Source organism: Meriones unguiculatus, chromosome X (assembly GCF_030254825.1).
Source record: "Meriones unguiculatus strain TT.TT164.6M chromosome X, Bangor_MerUng_6.1, whole genome shotgun sequence".
NCBI classification, from domain to species: domain Eukaryota; kingdom Metazoa; phylum Chordata; class Mammalia; order Rodentia; family Muridae; genus Meriones; species Meriones unguiculatus.
Window position 1 is genome coordinate 23,525,418 of NC_083369.1, and position 20,361 is coordinate 23,545,778.

General features: G+C 38.3%; 1 protein-coding gene across 2 annotated transcripts in view; it reads right to left on the bottom strand.

Annotated features, from left to right (window-relative positions):
- Ophn1 (oligophrenin 1) overlaps positions 1-20,361 on the bottom strand; it is a 389,762-nt gene that overhangs the window by 189,459 nt on the left and 179,942 nt on the right. For both annotated transcript variants that reach the window (XM_060375008.1, XM_060375007.1), the window contains exons 6-7: positions 9,129-9,230; positions 1,967-2,077 (exon numbers count right to left, since the gene is read on the bottom strand). In XM_060375008.1, coding sequence (XP_060230991.1) covers positions 1,967-2,077; positions 9,129-9,230 — 213 coding nt within the window. The remainder of the gene's footprint in view (positions 1-1,966; positions 2,078-9,128; positions 9,231-20,361) is intronic.

The following is a 20,361-nucleotide window of genomic DNA, read 5'->3' on the forward strand; positions in this document are numbered from 1 at the left end:
AGCAGAGGCAGTTAGATCTGAGTTCAAGGCCAGCCTGGTCTACAGAGGGCGTTCCAGGACAGTTAGGGATGCACAGAGAAACCTTGTCTCAAAACACACACACACACACACACACACACAGAGAGAGAGAGAGAGAGAGAGAGAGAGACAGACAGACAGACAGACAGACAGACAGACAGAGTTTATAAAGCCAGTATTATTTAATATCAAAACCAGGTAAAGACACAGGTGTAGTAACAACAAAGCCTACACCCAATATCCATGATAAACATAGATGCAAATATCCCCAATAACATACTTTCAAACTGTATTTAGGCATATATCAAAAAGATTACTCATCATGATCAAGTTGGCTTTAACCCAGAGATGCAGGGCAGTTTCATCATATGTAATCCACAAATGTAATAAATCATAAAAATTAAGTTAAAGAAAACATTCACATGATCATCTCAATAGATGAAGAAAAAGCCTTTGACAAAATCCAACATGTTTTCATGACAGACCTACAGTGAACATTGGAGTAAAGGGGAAATGGTCAAAGAAAATTTCCACTAAAATCAGAAATGAGACAGGGCACTATTAATTTAGCTAGCTATCTGTGGCTGGTGAGGTCATGCTACCCAGAGTAGAATTTGCCCCAGCCATCTTCCTAAACCAGCATACTCTACATAACTGTATTCTAAATACTCATCCTTACATCCAGAGATAAGTGTAGCTCTTAGCACTCACAGAATAAGTTTAGTTTTGCAGTATATGGAGAATATTACAGAAAGCCACAAGTGCTCAAAATTCAGAAATAAACTGATAGCAGAGTCCCCACCTCCAGTCAATACATTTAGAACATTACCCCGAACCTTAGGCGAAAATCACAGAAAAAGGGGCAGAGATACTGATAACAACCAGGAAAGCAGCTGCGAGATAGCCTTTTCTTTAAAAAAAAAAAAAAAAAAAGGGAATTGAGATATTCTTTTCTCTAACTAGCAGTGTTTTCAAAGCAAAGACTCATGACCAAATCTTTGGCAGAGTACAGGGAATCATAAGAAAGAAGGGGAGTTAGTCTGATGGGGAAAGGATAGGAGCTCCACAAGGACCAAATATATCTGGGCACAGGGTCTTTTCTGAGACTGACATTCAACCAAGGACCATGTATGGATATAACCTAGAACCTCCGCTCAGATGTAGCCTGTGGTAGCTCAGTAACCAATTGGTTTCCCAAAGTGAGGGGAACAAGGACTATTTCTAACAGGGACTCAATGACTGGCTCTTTGGTCTCCCCACCCCCGAAGGGAGGAGCAGTCCTGTTAGGCCACAGAGGAGGGCTTTGCAGCCAGTCCTGAAGATACCTGATAAAACAGGATCAGATGAATGGGGAGGAGGTCCCCCCTATTCAGTGGACTTGGAAAGGGGCAGGGAGGAGATGAGGGAAGGAGGGTGGGATTGGGAGGGAATGAGGGATCGGGACACAGCTGGGATACAGAGTTAATAAAATGTAACTGATAAAAAAATAATAATAAAAAAAAAGAAAAAAAAGAGATATTCTTTTCTTTAAAAAAAGAAGAGGGAGATGTTTTGAGTGTACCTATGGGAGGAATTAAACGGAATGTGATGAATGAGATCAAGACAAATTGTACCAAATTCTCCAATCATTAATAAAATATTACTTTTTAAAGTGAAAAATAAAGTGTGATGTAGAATTTGGAAGAGGGATAAAATCAGAGGAAAACGTTTAAGTGGGAAAATGGTCATGAGCGGAGAGCAACACAGTGAACATCTCTAAAAGAGCAAGAAAAAAAACTGTGTGACAAAATGATCGACAGATACTGTTGAGCATGGATTGGTGTTTTTATTCTTTGAGCTGCCGATCTTATGCCCGAAACTCTTCCCATTCCCTTGGACATTTGGGAAGGAGGTGCATGTGTACATGCATGTGCAGGTGTACATGTATTCACCAACAGAGAGAACTTACTGGTTCCACGATATTGAACTTCTTGGACTCCTGAACTTCCTGAATTTGATAGACATAATCAAGAGAAGACTCGAAGAAATTGTGCCTTTCCTTATCCACTTGAAGGTCTGCCTGTAGAAAGAAGGCAACAAATGTCACAAATGGGCATGATCCGTTTTGAAAGTCAGGAGTGACAGCATCAGTCAGCGTCTACAGCTGAAGAGGCACTGAGCCCCGTGCAAAAATCCAATTTCTATTGTTTTCTTTATTTACGTTTTATAGAGGTCATACAAAACCAGGATATCAAAAAGCCTCGAGGCTTCCTATTTCTAGTCCAACATGTTGGAAGCTTGGGAGTGATATATTAGATTTTCAAATCAAGAAAAAAGCTTAACAAGCTAGAAAAGCTTTCTTAAATCCAACACAAAATTCAAGTCATAAGGATAAGTGTTGCTGCAAAGATGAGATTGTAGTTGAACGGAGAGAATCAGAACCCATGACAACAGACACCTGGGAGTGAAAGGTGTTCAGAGCTGTGGAGATAACTCCCAGTGAGGAACTACAGCCAACCTAACAATAAATTGCCAAGAAAATCCAAAGACAAGAGATCCAAAGAAACTGCAGTATGAACAAACTAAGCCCAACATACGTCCTAGCCAAATAAGCATGAAACCTCACATTAAGTACTTACTTCAGTTTCTTTAGCCAAACATCCTTTTCTGCCTTTTGCGCAGAAAAGCAAAAAAGGCAAAAAAAAAAAAAAAAAAAAAAAAAAACAGTCTGAAGTGTGAGAACAAGCAGCAGAAACTAAGAGAAGGCAGAGGCTGTAGAATTATACGAGCATGAATTTTAAACAACTATGGTAAAATTAAAAGGGTTCTAGTGAAAATAAGAGCAACATGTAACAGTAGATGTGGTATTGGAAGACAAAAAAAAAAAAAACAACAACTTTGAAGCATGGATCCAAAGGAAATTCCACACATCTGAAACATTATAACAGAAATGAAGCATGCTTTATTGAGTTCACCACCAGTACAAACAAGACTGAGGAAAGAATGAATAAGTTTATGCCTGGGGATAATGCTCATAGGTACAGCAACCACCTAAGCCTAGATAGGACCCCGAGTGAGAGTCCTGATAATATGGGAAACAAATCAGCAATCTTGAATCTACATCAATACAAAGGTCAAAACATAGAAAATAAACAACATAAAATAAAATATCTGAGAACTGGTAGACAAAATGTAAAGCATATGTATACTCAAAATACAAGTGATAGAAAAAGATGGAATGAAGAAATGTTTTCAATGATAACTGAGGGTTGTGCAAAAATAAAAGAATTATCATATTAACCAGCTACATAGCTCCTATGTATGGACGCTAAGTCTGTAGTATGTACTCTAAGTCAGCATACTATAGAAACACTGGTACATCCATGTTTATTATTGCACTATCCACAACAGCCATGGTATGGAACAAGCTTAGATGCCCATCAACAGATGAACAGAATTTTGAAAATGAGATGCATGAACAGAATTGAATTTTATTCAGCACTAAAAACCAAAATCATGCAATTTTCAGAATTATAAATCAAAAGGTTTAGTCAAGTAAGACAAGGTCAGGAAAACAGTACCACATCACTCCTCTTAATCAGAATCTTAATTTAACTTTATATGTGTTTTTATAGGACAGGGAAGTAGAACTGTCCTTGGAGTGAACTAGAGGAGGGGAAAAGAACAAGAAAGGATCAGAGTGTACATTATGAAAGCTGATATATGAACTTTTGGGGGAGGAAGAATATCAGCCAAAGGAGGATGGAGAACTAGGTAGAGCAAAAGAAAATAATAATGACGTATATGTGTAGAAATGTCACACTGAAATACATTTCTTCGTATGCTAACAGAAATGATAAAAATTTTCACTTTTAAATTTTTAAATTTTTCATTGTCCACAAAGCATATCAAATGGTGGTGTAATTATTCCAGTCTTGTTTAAGTAAGCATATTGTTAAGATTTCATGGTTGCCATTTCCCTAGTCAAATCTAGGTGACACTATTTTAAAATCTTGGAAGATAATGACAGAGAAAATCTGGCCACATATGATGAGACACACCTATGACAGTACTTAAAAGTCTAAGCAGCAAGATACAAGTTTGAGACCACATTGCGGTGTTACAAAACAAGATGAGGAAGCAGAAAATCTACATGACTTTAAATTGACAAGACTTTTAAACACATCGAAAGCATGATTCAGTGAAAATATGGATAGGTAAAATTTCATTAAACCAATATGTGCTGTACCAAAGTCACTGCTAAAAAAGATGAGAGATACTTGTTTAAGAGCAACAATCAATAAATGGGACCTCATGAAACTGAAAAGCTTCTGTAAAGCAAAGGACACTGTCATCAAAACAAAATGACTGCCTACAGACTAGGGAAGGATCTTCACCAACCCTACATCTGACAGAGGGCTGATATCAAGAATATATAAAGAACTAAAGAAGTTAAACAGCAACAAATCAAATAATCCAATTAAAAAATGGGGTACAGAGCTAAACAAAGAATTCTCTATAGAGGAATATTGAATGGCAGAGAAACACTTAAAGAAATGTTCAATGTCCTTAGTCATCAGGGAAATGCAAATCAAAACAACCCTGAGATTTCACCTTACACCCATCAGAATGGCTAAGATCAAAAACTCAAGTGACAACACATGCTGGAGAGGCTGTGGAGAAAGGGGAACCCTCCTCCACTGCTGGTGGGAATGTAAACTTGTACAACCACTTTGGAAGTCAATCTGGCGCTTTCTCAGTCAACTAGGAATAGTGCTACCTCAAGATCCAGCCATACTACTCCTAGGCATACATCCAAAAGTGTCTCAAGTATACAACAAGGACATCTGCTCAACCATGTTTGTAGCAGCTTTATTTGTAATAGCCAGAAGCTGGAAACAGCCCAGATGCCCCTCAGTTCAGGAATGGATACAGAAATTGTAGTACATCTACACAATGGAATATTACTCAGTGATGAAAAACAAGGAAATCATGAAATTTGCAGGTAAATGGTGGGAAGTGAAAAAGATCATCCTGAGTGAGGTATCCCAGAAGCAGAAAGACACACAGGGTATATAGTCACTCATTAGTGGGTATTAAACATATAATATGCGATAAACATACTAAAATTTGTACACCTAAGGAAGCTAATTAGGAAGGAGGACTCTGGCTAAGATACTCAATCCTCATTCAGAAAGGCAAAGAGGATAGACATCAGAGGAGGGAGAAAAAGAGGAACAGGACAGGAGCCTACCAAAGAGGGCCTCTGAAAGGCTCTACCCTGCATTGAGGCAGATGCTGAGACTCATAGCCAAACTTTGGGCAGAGTGCAGGGAATCTTATGAAGGAAGTGGACATAGTAAGACCTGGAGAGGACAGGAGCTCCACAAGGACAGCAACAGATCCTAAAATTCTGAGCACAGTGGTCTTTTCTGAAACGGATACTTCAGCCAAGGACCACTCGTAAAGATGGACTGGAACCCCAGCACAGAGGTAGCCTATGGCAGTTCAGTATTCAAGTGGCCTCCATAGTAATGGAGACAGGGACTGTCTCTGACATGAACTGATTGGCCTGCTCTTTGATCACCTCCCCCTGAGGGGGAAGCAGCCTTACCAGGCCACAGAAGAAGACAATGCAGCCACTCCTGATGAGACCTGATAGTCTAGGGTCAGAGAGAAGGGGAGGAAGACCTCCCCTATCAGTGTACTGGGAGAGGGACACAGGTGGGGAAGAGAAAAGGTGGGGTTGGGAGGGGAGGAGAGTGGGAGGTACAGGGGGGATACAAAGTGAATAAACTATAATTATTAAAAATAATTAAATAAAAAGAGGCAAAGTATCTGATCAGACATCTCACCAGACAAGTGGCAATTAAGCATATGAGAACATGGTCTATATTACATGTCACTGGGAAATTTCAAATGACAATAGAAATGTGGATTCTAATAGTATACCTAGTACACTAACAGTGAAAGCACTGATAACACCAAACCCAAAAGCTGATAGGGGCGTAAAGCAAAAGCAAGTCTCAGAGCTGGTGGGAAAGAAAAATGTTACATGTTGGAAAATAGCAGGTTCTTACAAAAGAAAACATCTACTTACAATGCAGCCCAACTGTTTATATCATTTACCAAAACAACTTCAACAAAATCTGTACACAAATATTTATCATGGCCATATTAATAACTTCCAAATATCAGAAGAAAAATCCTTCTACAGGATATGAAATACATATGTGGTACAACCAGACAACAGCCTTAAAAGATGGGATACCAAGTCATAAAAATGCAAACAGTAGATACATATTGCTAAATAAAGAAGCCAATGTGAAAAGGCCCCATGCTATAGGATTCCAAGGACATAACATTATAGAAATGACAAAAAAATAGAAAGTACACAAAAAGATAAATGGATGCCAAGGATTTGAAATGAGTGAGAATAGAATCAATATACACTTGTCAAATCCAACAGAATGGGAATAAAAGGGATGTAACTCAGTGCTACAGTGCCTGCCTAGCTTGTACAGAGTTCTAAACCCAACAAAGTAAAATAAATAAATAAATAGATAGATAGATAACAAAAATCAATCCGTAGCCACAGAACACAAAACCTATTGGCTCACCAATTGCAATAAATGAATACAAGATATTAATAACAGTAAAAATGTGTGTCAGGAATCTTTATCTCTATATTCTCCCTCTTTTTTCTTTGCTTTTTAAGATACATGGAATCTCTCTGCAGTATTTGTTTTATCTACATGTGAATTTATAGTTATCAAATACAAAATTAAAGAAAAAAAAAAAAACACTTGTCTAAGGATTTATCACAGTACACAGCCTTCCTTTCGTCCCCCCAAAATGCCTAAACCTGTCCTAGGCACTGCCTCTCAACTTTTTCATACCATTCTGAGAGATGAGGCAATATAACAATAAAACTGAAAAGTGAGTTAACAATGATATGTTCCTTTCTTTGTTTCCTTCAGGGAGACAGGGTTGTCATGTATCCTAGGCTGACTTCTCACTCTATATGTAGCCAAGGATGGCCTCTAACTCTCAAGCTACAATTGCAGCCTTCTCCCTCTCTCTCTTCCTCCTTTCCTCTATCTTTTCAACCCTTTCTTCCTTTTCTTTATGTCTAAGAAGGGGTCTCACCATGAAGAACTTATTATATAGCTCAAATTCATAGCAATCCTCCTACTTCAGCCTGTTGAGTGTTGGGATTATAACCATTACCCAACATACTTAGCTAAATAAAGTATCTCTAAAAATAGAACCTATTTAAGAAAAGAGACTGAAAAACATAAAGAAATTAAAAAACAAAAGTAAAAACAAAAAAAAAAAAAAGGAGACTGAACCAAGTTCCCTTACTTCACTTTTAAATAACAGTTATAAGGGCTATATATAGTCTTGCTCATCAGGAATGCTATGGTGACTCAAGCCTACCATCCCAGCACGTGGCATGGGATGACTTCTGGGAATCTGAGGACATTCTAGGGGAGACCCTGTTTGAAAACACCAAAATCCCCACACGCTGTCGATAATGATACTTATATAACATATAAAACTACTAGAACACTCTAGACAACTTCACAGAAAAAAAAAAAAACTCCAATATATAGAATGTATCCCCATGTATCTTCAGATATGGTAGTCACTAAGAGGACCCACAGGACTGGGGATTCAATATATAGTCATAATACCAGATGGCACTCTTTCAGTGAAAGGATACTAAGAAAAATCATCAAAGAGAGGAACCCTGTGTAGAAGAAACTGTATATAAGCTTCCAAGAGACTCCTTAGAAGTTTCATGAAGGATGCATGAAATTCCTTTCAATTAGCTGTAACAACCCAGTAAACATAGCTCCCGGGGAAGGTTCTTTAGAGACTGATGATACACTTCAGTTTACACTGGGCTTATAAAATAGGCACTCCCTGCCTAGCATGTGCTGTCATTCTAGACTGTCTGAGAAGAGCCACACTGTCTGCATAGACAGCTTGTGCACAGAGAGCCACTATTATCATTTAGTGAACTATTAATAAAAGTATGGGAAACATTTTACCAGTTGGGTTCCCAGTTGCCAGGCAAGGACTAAATCTTATTTAACAGGCCTCTCTATAACTGTCCTCACCCTCCTTTTGTTCAGACAGCATCACTTTGGAAATTAACCATCTGCTCTCCTTGCCAGCTGCAGATAACAAATATTTCTCAACTTTCTGATGTCATGGCCATGGTTTTTCTTTTATTTTCCTTTCTTTGTTGCTGCTGTTGTTGCATTAGTCAAGATGTGCACCCACTGCATTTGATTATCCTAGCTTATCTTTCATTAGTCTTTTAGAGTAGTATCAATTCTGGACAAATCGCTTCTCAAGACTCGCACCTTGAGGCTACTAGCCTCCGTGTAGGGCATTTTCTTTATTTCTATTTGTCATGCCTTTTACCTTTTTTTTTTTTCAAATTATCTCAAATTGGAAAGGTAACTTTCTTCCACAGAGGGATTTCCTCCATCCAGACATGTCTTCACCTCCTCACTCCCCAGGTCCCTCCAAATTATTATTTAAGCATACGTTTTACAGTACAGAAAGAGCCTTACTGCTATGAGATTAATGCACATTCTTATGTTAGAATCCCAAGTAGAAAGACAGGAACGTGGTATTAGTGTCTCTGTAGTTTTGTTGTACTCAGCTTAATGAGTTGGTAGTTATCCATTAAATAGTGGCTGGGGAGAACTGTGGTCACTGCAGGTCTCATAGAAGCAGTGGTCCCAGTGCAGTACCCCCTGCCCCCACCAAAACAGGCAACAGAACACCAAATACAATACTACTTTATATCTATGCCAACAGAATCTAGAAACACAGACTTGGAAACTTGGAATTGAAAGTGACACTTGAAGTGCTTGAGTATCACTCTTCCACACAGTGGGATTGAAGCCAGGAATAAAGTTTCTTAACAAAGGAAACTGGTGGAGAAACTGGCTGAAGACTCAGAGGGCCTGGGACCCAGACCTCAAGTATTCCCTGCAAATGTTTCCATGTGCTCCTGTTGAGCTATTTGATGGAGAAATCTCACCACCTGAAATGACTGGTTTCTAAGGAACAGCACAAGATGCAATCAAGGATAGAGTTTGTGAACATACCTCTAGCAACTGAGATTCTTTCTTTTTGGATGACAGATGTAAGTGCCGGTCCAGTAATGAGTAAAACCTCTCGCCATCCTTTTCAAATTTCTTCTTCCTCTCCTAGACATGGAAGAGAAGCTTTGTGTTAAATTTCTATCGTTTAATATTATGGACTTGGAAATGATAATGAAAGATACAGTTTCAGGTTTTCTCTGATCAGGCCCTGCAGCTCCTGAGAAGAAAATAAAAATGAAAGGCAGTGCCAAATGTGTAGTTTTGCACTGATCTCAGCAGTTTTGATTTCCTCAAATATAACCCAAAATCATTCTACCTACACAAAAGACAGTTCCAACTGATAGAGCTAAAGCTTCTTGCAGGTTCTTGCTCCAAAAATGGCACTCAAAGAGGGCCTCTGTTGCTAAACACCTTTTCTTTCCTTCTGTGTTTTCATATATGGTCATCATTCATTTGATGTTTTACAAAGGAAAAAAGAAACACAAATGTGAAGTACCCAAGAACATTTAATCTATATGAATATGAATGTCTACAAGCAGCCTATATTCCAAGACAACAGGAATCTATGGCTATTTCTTTGAATGCATTTTTTTTGTATTAGTTAAATACTCACTGCTGTATATTAAAAACTGACAGGAGGGAAATTGTGGAAGATTAGGGTAGGAAACAAGAATTCACAGCTAGCTTTATGGGGATGGAGGTTGTGAGGACTCAGCTTTCACTCTCCTTGGGGATGAAATATAATTAACTTCTCAGCTGCTCAGCACAAGTCACACAGCTTCTAAAAAAAACACTGACAATACACATTTGTCACAGACTCATTGTCATTTTTTTTTTCTCAGCTTGAGGGCAGGTTGAGTTATTTGGCAAGAGGATCCTCAGTTGAGAAAATGCCTCCATCTGACTGCCTGTAGACATATCTCTGTGGCACTTTCTTGATTAATGGTTGATATGGGAAGGCCTAGCTTACTATTGAGTAGTGCCATCACTGGGCTGGTGGCCCTGTAAAGTATAAGAAAGCAGTCTGAAAGGAGTCTGCTTATAAGTAGCAAGCCGGTGAGCAGCACCCCCCCCCCATGGCTTTTACTTCAGTGGCTGCCTCCATATTCCTGCCACAAGTTCCACCCAGGATTTCCTGAGTGTTGGGCTTTAATCTGTAAACAAAAGACCCTTTCCTCTGAAAGTTGCTTTTGGTCATGGTTTTTATCACAGTAATATAAACACTAACTAAGACAGAGACTGGTATCAGAGAGTAAAATATAACTGAGACCGACTTGATTGTGTCTTTTGCAGGCAGGGGCAGTGGGGTAGGAAGGGAACTGTGTAAAGACTTTTGGAACTTTGGGCTAGAAAAGTCACTGAGTGTTTGAGTTTGAACTATTGTGGAAATTTAGAAGAAAAGAAAACAAATGCTGACAATAGTGCAGATAACAGAAATTCTATAAGATTGTTTTTACCACATTGACTTTGACTGATGGGTAACCAATATGAGAAGTATTTCATGCTGGTAAGAATCCCTTTTGTAAGACTGACTATTGGTGAACTCTTAAGACTTTCAGATGACTGCCAGGATAAAAATCAAACTAAATTTGAATTTGCAGATCAATTTGAGTTAAATTAACATCTGTAAAATTTTAACACAAAATATTTGATACCATGAAATATCATACATGTATTTAGATTTTTCAATACTAAAGTTTAATTAAGTTGGAGTTCATTTTTTCTTCTTTGTGATCTTAACCTAATCCTGTTAAAATGTTTTCTGCATATTTTCAAGTATTTATTAATAATACAAAAAGTATCACTACTTATATTGATTAAATATGGCAAATGTAGAAAATAATATTTGTTTTTCATAAATGACTCTTATAATTGACATGCTGTCTAAATTTCATATAAGGCCTGATCTGATTATTAATGAAAATATTTTATCATTAAGTGATTATATCATCTGAAAAGCATGGCGATTTATATATTTCTTTGAAAATGGACATATTATTTAATTTCCATTTATACAGCACCAGTCAGGCTCTGCAGAATCTGGTTAAACAGTACTACAGGACTCGGGGTACCCTTATCCTCTTCCTCATGTGAGAAGAATAGCTTTAAAGTTTCTCTACTAACTAATGTTTACTATAGCTTTTTCTCATGCAATCATTACTGAGCTAATGAATTCCTCTTCAGTCCTAGATTTACTAAGATAAATATATGATTTTTTTTTATCCATACTAATAATGAGGGGAATCCCACTGCTTTTTTTTTTTTGAGGGATGTGTCTGAGATAAGCTAACTGATCAAGATCAATTTTGAAGGTTTATTTTTAATATTTTTAAAATTTTGTGGGGGTATATGCACATAAGTACAGGTGCCTGTAGAGGCCAGAGACATTGGATCCTTTGGAGCTGGAGTCATGAGCAGTTGTGAGCCACCTGATGCCGGTGCTAGAAACTGAACTTCTGTCCTCTAGGAAAGCACTGAGCCATCTCTCTAGGCCCCTCATGATACATTTGTATTACTGTTAGATTCAGATAGCTGACATTTTATTTAGGAATTTTGCATTCATGCTCATAAAAGTAATTTGTTTTAATTCTGATATTTTCCTTATCTTATTATAGTACCATTATAAGATGTTCTAGAGAGTACTATTGTTTTATAACTGAAAACAACAAACATCAAAGGTATTAATAAGCTGCTAATCCAAGGATAATACCTAATCATTAAGAAGTAAGACAAACTATTTAAAGTCTCTTTACTTAAAACCAGCATTGACTACAGGACTCAGTTTATACACCTTGAGAGATACAGTGTCTTAGTTACTATTGCTGTGATGAGACTCCACGACCAAAGCAACTTAGGGAGGAAAGGGTTTATTCTGCTTAGGCTTCAACATCTCAGTACAACATCAAAGGAAGTCAGTTAAATAGGGCAGGAACCTGGAGGCAAGAGATGATGCAGAGGTCATGGAGGGGGACTGCTTACTGGCTTGCTCCTTGTGGCTTGCTCAGCTGGCTTTCTTATAGAACTAAGGACCATCAGTCCAGGGACAGCACTACCCACAATGGGCTGGCCCCTCCCTCATCAATCACTAATTAATGGTATTTCCTACAGCTAGATATTATGGAGGTATTTCCTCAATTGAGGTTCCCTCTGGTCTGGTGACTTTAGCTTGTGTCAAGTTTACATGAAAGTATCTAGCACAGAGGGTTACAGCCTTTTGTCTTTGTATGATGTGTGCACTCAGTTCTCATTTTCCTCCTTCAACTTCACTGACCAACTATAATTCACCCTTCAAGATCCCATTCCTTTATGTCAATGGAGTCTGTTCTATGTCTATGTATGTTTTAGCTCTAAATGTCCCCATATCCTAGTCTGGGCTTACGAGTCCTTCCTCTGATCCCTCAGCATTGTATACATAAAGTGATGACATAAATCTGGTATGGTACATATCTGTAACCACAGCAGGAGACAGAACCACAGGATCTAAGCTAGTTTGGGCTGTGCGACACCCCATCTCACAAAACCAAAAACAATGTGAGCATGTGAGGAAGAATGAAAATTTTACAAAAGATGAAAATGTAGAAACAGAAGGAAAAGATGATAGGGATAAACATAATTGCCATAAATGAGATTATAGAATTACATGCATTATATTAATATTTCATTCATTCTAGCACAATCTGGAAACAGGAAACACTGTTTCTTTCATATGAGAACACTATGATACAATTAATATGCACTAAAACTGCTGCAGAAAACTTACGAACATAATATCAAAGTACAAGCAAACTACAAATTCCCTTTTAAAGCTTGCCTTGTAAGCATAAATTCAGCATTCTATTTATACAAATTCTTTTATCTGTGTTAGACAAAATATAGCAAATAAGCTGTGTCAGGCATGGGCATAGCTCTGAGGAAATCTAAATAAGACAAGGCCACTGGGACCAGCTTTCAAAGGCCTTCCTTAAAAGCCGGTTTTTCCTTTAACTTTATAAAAATGAATGCTGACATTAAGCTAACAACATCACTCATAAGCAGAGTAAATAAAACACATATCACCTATGAAGGGTGCTGTTTTTTCTGTATTAGTTTGGTTTTGAGACAGAGCCTTGCTATGTAGCTTAGACTGGTCTTAAGATCCTCATTCCTCAATCACAAGAGTGCTTGGATTATGGGCATGTACCACCATATCTAGCTGAATTTATTGTTTATCATGATAAGGTTCTATCTTTCTTTTCAGTCATTCTTTGTTTTATGTCTTAAAGTGAGTGCTGAAGAAAACAAGTGTACAATGGAAAGTGCTTGAGTGTCAGAATATGCTCTGAAGAAGCAGCTGGATGAGGCACCTCAGGAGCATGACAAATGTCTAGAGAACAGTGTCAAGGCAGGCAGAGCTACTCAACTTCCGTCCTTGTTGGAGGAACTGCCAAAGGTTTAAGAGATTGGTTCTGGTTCAGCAAATCTCTCATGGACTGAGGAGGCTGGTTTTGTTTTGTTTTTTTTTTTGTTTTTTTTTGTTTTGTTTTGTTTTGTTTTGTTTTTTGTTTTCTGGCCAGATGAAATTGGGATCACTTGGGTTGACAAGACCAGCTGTGGAGCTGACAGCCATTTCTTGCTCTTCCTCTTTACTTGGAAAGAGGATGTGAGCTTATATTACCTTCTCCACCCACTTGCACCAATGCCCGGAGTCCCAGCATGTAGCACAGGGAGGTCTGTGCGGGCAAGGTACTAATCACTCAAGGTATTAATTTTTGCACAGGATGGTGATGCTGCTGTCAGCAAGGAACAGAACCCTTGCATAGAGCAACATATGAAGACCCTTTATAAGAATACTAAGAAAAGACTTACTATTCTGCTTTATTAAAAAATGATGAGCTCCCCCTGAAGGCGAAGCAGCCTTACCAGGCCACAGAGGATGACAATGTAGCCACTACTGATGAGATCTGATAGACTAGGATAAGAAGGAAGGAGAGGAGAATCTCCCCTATCAGTGGACTTGAGGAGGGGCATGCATGAAGAAGGAAAGGGAGGGTGGGATCTGGAGGGGAGGAGGGCGGGGCTTATGGGGGGATACAAAGTGAATGAAGTGTAATTATTAAAAATAAAAATTAAAAAAAATAAGAAAAAATGATGACCTCAAAAAATTTGGAAACAGGAAATAATAATTCAGGATTTTCTTTTGTAGTAGAAGTAACGGTGATGTTAGGTTTGTTCAATCCACAGCCTCATGTAGGGGTCTTTGGGTTTCTACTGCTGCGATAAACACCATGACCAAAAGCAACTTGGGAGAAAGGGGTTTAATTCAGATTATATTCTGTGGCACAGCTCATCACTGAGGGAAATCAGGGCAGGAACCGAAAGTCTGAACCTATCCAGAAATAATGAAGGAGTGCCGTTCACAGGCTTTCTCAGCCTGCCTTTTTATAGCATTCAAGACCACCAATCCAGAGGCCATACCACACAGTGAGTATGGGTCCTCACACGTAAGAACATCAGTCAAGAACATGAGCTACCAGTTTGCCTGTAGCTAGTAGGGGCATTTTGTTAATTGAGTTTCCCTTTTCCAAAATGACTCTAGTGTGTGTCAAGTTGACATGAAACAAGGCAGCACACCAAATGGTCTACATTCTAACACTAAGATACACCCTCAAACCCTCAGCAATACATTAGCCTAATAATAAAAGTAACATAGTTCAGCAATCTGACAGAGAACCAATACACTAAGGGTTACTGACTTTCAATAGGCTCCTAAAAGCTAAAGCCTCCATTCAGGGAAGTCGTCTCTTCTCTTTCTTCCTTGGATTGGACAGAGAAGGCAATATGAACAGGTCTTGAAGCACAATAAAGAATAAGTTTTCTTGGAATGGTGGCGCTCAAGAGGCTTCAGAATAAGTATTATGAGTTCCAGAGTAGCCTAAGCTAGTAAGATCATTTCTCAAAAACTCTAAAACTAAATAAATTATACAGAGACGTATGTATAAATCTTATAAATCTTATAAGGTTGAATTAATTTTTGTTGCTGTGATAAAATGCCCTGGCCAAAAGCAACTCATGGAAGTGAGATTTAATTTTGGCTTATGGTTCCAGAGGGTTAAGAGTCGATGACAGCAGGATGTGCATGGTAGCAGGTAGCTGGTAGAGAAAGCTGAGAAATCAAATCTTTAAAGGCAAATGTGAAGCAGAAATGTGTAGCAAGGTAAACTGGAAATGGAGTGATGGCGTAAACTCTCAAAGCCTACCCCAGTGACATACTTCACAGCAAGAAAGGCTGCATCTCTTTAGTTACATAGCCTCCCCTAAAGTATTCCCATCCAGAGGCCACGTGTTCAACATTGAAAATGAGCCTATGGGAGGGTTTTCATTTAAACCATCACAAAGGCGTAACTTATAACGCAGAAATTAAAGAGAGTATGTATAAAGACAGTTTAAATTTTCACATTAGTGACTCACATTTCAGCATCAAGCACATTTTATATCTGATGTCACTTAAACCTTACAAGATGGACAGAATTATTATTAAAGAATTACTCTCAAAATTACAGCTAGGAAATGCAAAATGATTCCATATCATAGAACCAGCAAGTGGAAAATTTAGTGTGTTTGCTTCTGCTGATGTGCTGTGTACTCTCATCCACCTGCACAGTATACTGGACTCAGGAACTATGCCACTGTTCTATGCCTTAGGATATTGCTACTTATTTGTCTTAATCTGTGAAACATCAATAAGCAATTCTTACATCAATTTAAATACTATATAAGCACCTTATGAATATGCAAACATATATGTGGTTAAAATATTGCAAAGTGAGAAGAGGCCACTGTACTTCTTCCATGAATAACATAAATTAAGATTCCAAGTGACAACAGATGCCTTTTTGAAGGATCTCGGGGGAGGGGTACAATGCTACCAACTTCCCTTTATATTACATAATTGTTAAACAAGATTGCATGCAGCAAATACTTCCCCAGCTTGAATTCCACCCTCCCTGCCATGATTTTGGTCTACTTTTGTTCATTCAGACCTTTCAGGAAATGGGAAACAGACGAGCATGGCAATGAGGGAAACAGAATTAGAGAAAAACGGTTAATTTCAGGAGAATCAGAAAACTGAGAACCTCTCCCACCTTTAAATATTTCCATTTCTGTGATGAATATCTAGTATGAATGCCAGACCTAAAAGTTCCAGTCTAAACTGTTATCAACTACTGAAGAAAACTTAAGTTAATGACCTAAGTGAAAATAGCCAGGTATGGCTTTAATCACATCTTTAATCCCAGCACTGAATTCCAAGAGACAGAAACAAAAGGTTCTCTCTGAATTTGAGGCCATCCTGGTTTACACAGTGAGTTCCAGCCCAGCCAGTGCTACACAGTACCCCATCTCAAAAGTAAACTAAAAACAAAACATAAAGTGACAATAATTCAATGATGAGATCATACAGACACTAGACGCTAAAGTATCTGTAAAGTAAAGTCGGATTCTAGGGCATAGTGGAGATAAAGAGCACTTGCCTAGCATATGTGAGTCCCATCTCTCTGCAGGGACAAGAGAATCAGACCTTCTAAGTGTGAGTCGTTAAGTTCTATCAGAACTATCATCAAGGAAATCAAAGAAAAGGGGGCTATCAATGGGGGAAGCACCTTCAGGAAAGGTATCTGGGAGGAAGAAACAGAAAAGGGGAAAATGATGTATTCTCTTTCAAATAAAAACATGCCAACGGTAAAGAGAAAGAAAGAATGGTTAAGAAGAGACTCCTTAGCCCCTATCCTTTTCTCATTACACCTCGAGGTTTCCTCAAAAATATTTTTCCTAATACATATTTTTCTGAATATGCAGCTCAATTTGTAGAGTGCTTTCTTAGCATGGACGTGGTTCTGGGTTCATCTCCAGAACTGCATAAGCTGGCGTGATGATGGCTGGCTGTAACCCCAGCATTTGTTGGAGACTAGAAAATCAGACTGTCACAGTCATCTTCAACAACATGGTAGATTAAAAGCCAATATGGTGTACATGAGATATTGTCTTAAAAATAAATTCTAAGTCAGTCCTCTTATTCTTCATTACTTCTCACTTTCAGCAAGAACATACTCAAAAGAATAACTGATCCCAAAATTTCCACTTCTAATATTCATGCACTTTGATATATGATATTACACTGCCTTTCACTAAAGGAAAAATGTACTTCACTCCTGATAGTGAACTTATGACTAATTTTAGCCCCTAAATTGGTGAAGTAACAATAGCAGCTTCATGTCTCACTTTAAAATATCTCATTTCTCGGCTCAATGGCAATGCATTGCTACTATTATAGGAAGAATATACTAACACTCACTTTTCCCAGAACAATACAAACACATGGAACAAACAAAAATAAAACCCCTGGCTAAGACAAGCCCCAAAAAACTCAACTGAAGTCAACTGAGCCATCCTAGCCAACATATAAATGAGCTAGAATAAATGCTTACCGATATGTGCCACTGAGCTTTAAGATACCTTATCATGTTAGATTTATAACATGTAGCCAACATGTAAGGCTTGATGAGTCTTCTACAAAAGTATTTTGGGGTCTTGATAAATGTCTAAAAGGTCTGAAAATTAGTGTTCAAACTAAATTTCATACATATTACTAAGTGACTTTGACCATGTACTAACCCTTCTAATACAGAAGTTTATCATTGAGCTCAAATATCAGCTTTCTTTTTTTATGATGGAAAAAAATCTTTTTCATTTTTTTAAATTTTTACTTTTTTACACAATTTATTCATTATATACCCCGATTGAAGCCCCCTCCCTTAACTCCTCCCAGTCCCACCCTTTATCCCTCTTTCCCCCATCCCCTTCCCCTAGTCCACTGAAAGAGGGAGTTCTCCTTTGCCATTTGCCCATAGCTTATCAAGTCTCATCAGGACTGCCTGGATCCTCTTCTTCTGTGGTCTGGCAAGACTACATTGCCAGGGGCAAGTTTTCAAAGAGCAGCAACTGAGTTCACAAGAGAGGCAGCCCCTGTTCCCTTTACTCAGGCACCCACATGGAGACTGAGCTGCCAATCAGCTACATCTGAGTAAGGGTTCTAGGTCCTCTCCATAAATAGTCCTTGGTTGGTGCATCAGTCTCTACAGGACCCCCTCGACTCAGGATTTTTAGCTTTCTTGGTCTCCTTGTGGGGCTCCTGTCTCCTCCATGTCCTTCTATCCCCCTCCCTTCTTCTTCCATAAGACTCCCTGCATTCTGCCCAAAGTTTGGCTGAGAGTCTCAGCATCTGCTTCAATGCCCTGTTTGGTGAAGCCTTTCAGAGGACCCTCTATAGTAGGCTCCCATCCTGTTCCCTCTCTTCCACTGCTTCTGGTGTCTGTAAAGCAAAGAACATTGTCATCACAACAAAATGACAGCCTATACACTGGGAAAGGATCTTCACCAACCCTACATCTGACAGAGGACTAATATCCAGAATATATAAATAATTCAAGAAATTAGATACCAACAAACCAAATAATCCAATTAAAATTGAGGTACAGAGCTAAGCAGAGAATTCTCAATAGAGGAATATCGAGCTGCTGAGAAACTTAAAGAAATGCTCAACATCCTTATTCATTAGGGAAATGCAAATCAAAACAACTCTGAGATTCCATCTTACATCAATCAGAAAGGCTAAGATCAAAAACTCAAGTGACAACACATGCTGGAGAGGATGTGAAGAAAGGGGAACCCTCCTCCACTACTGGTGGGAGAGCAAACTTGTACAACCACTTTGGAAAACAATCTGGTGCTTTCTCAGAAAATTAGGAATAGCACTGCCTCAAGACCCAGCTTTACCACTCTTGGGCATATATCCAAAAGAAGCCCAACCATTCAACAAGGGTGTTTGCTTAGCTATGTTCATAACAGCTTTGTTTATAATAGCCAGAATCTGGAAATAACCTAGATGTCTCTCAAAGGAAGAATGGATGCAGAAATTGTGGAATGTTTGCACAATGGACTACTACTCAACTATTAAAAAACAAGGAAATCATGAAATCTGCAGGCAAATGATGGAACTAGGAAAGATCATCCTGAGTGAGGTAAACCAGAAACAGAAAGACAGGCATGGTTTACACTCACTTATAAGTGGATATTAGCAGTATAATGTAGGATAGCCATAATAAAATCTACAGACCTAAAGAAGCTAAACACTAAGGAGGACCCTAAGGAGGATGCTTACATCTCATTCAGAATGGCAAACAGGATAAACACCAGCTTTCTTTAAAAAGCTTATTTCCCAGCCTCAATTACCTCATGTGCAAAATGAAGACAATAATAAGATTTTTTTATCACAGGGTTGTTGCAAGCTCAGAAGATATGATTCATGATAAATACTTAACACACAAGATACTGAATATCTGGTAAGGACAAATATGAGCACGAAAAATGTGATATTGTCAAAGAAGGGCAGTAAATATTTTGAAAATATTAAATTAAAATACTTCCCTTTGACTATAAAATTCTGGTTGGTGGGTTATGGGATTTATCTCTGTTTTAAAGCACATGCTTAGCACCTATAAACCTCTCTCTATATATACAGAGGTGGAGCACCCAAATCTAAACTCTGAATGGGGTTTAAAGTTTTTTATCCTCCCTTACTACTTAATAATAACACTTCTTTAAGTGTCGAAGGATAAAAGAAACTAAGTACATCACAGCTCAAATACACAAAGACTATGCAAACTAGTAAGAAAAATGTATCTCTGATTTTCCAGGTTCGGCAATGCACTCTAGAGGTTCAGGCAGGAAGATCGTGAACTCAAAGCTAGCCTGGCACACACAGTAAGACCCTGTCTCACAAACAATGCAACCTTTGGTCATGCTCTCCTGGGGAGTATACATATATCTGTGAGCAGAATTAAGTTTCCTGATGGAGATTCTTTCTGAGGAAGCCAGCCTTTAGAAAGTGAATGTCCTCCAGAACATCCTGGCGGTACTGACAGCACACTCCCAGCTAAAAGACAGAACTCACAAGTATCTGTTTTGCTTAAAACATGGGCAAATAAATAAAACGTTGTATTACCTAAGTTATCTAGATAGATACTTGGCTTACAATTGCCTATAAATTTAAAAATGCATCCCTTGGCTTTTAAAATGGCAGTTTGAAGACCTAGCCAAGTTCTAGTCTTGGCTTGTATTAGGCATTGAATTAAAAATATATATATAAATTATACAGCTCATTTTCAGATAAGGAAAGTGAATTTGAACTATTACTATTCAT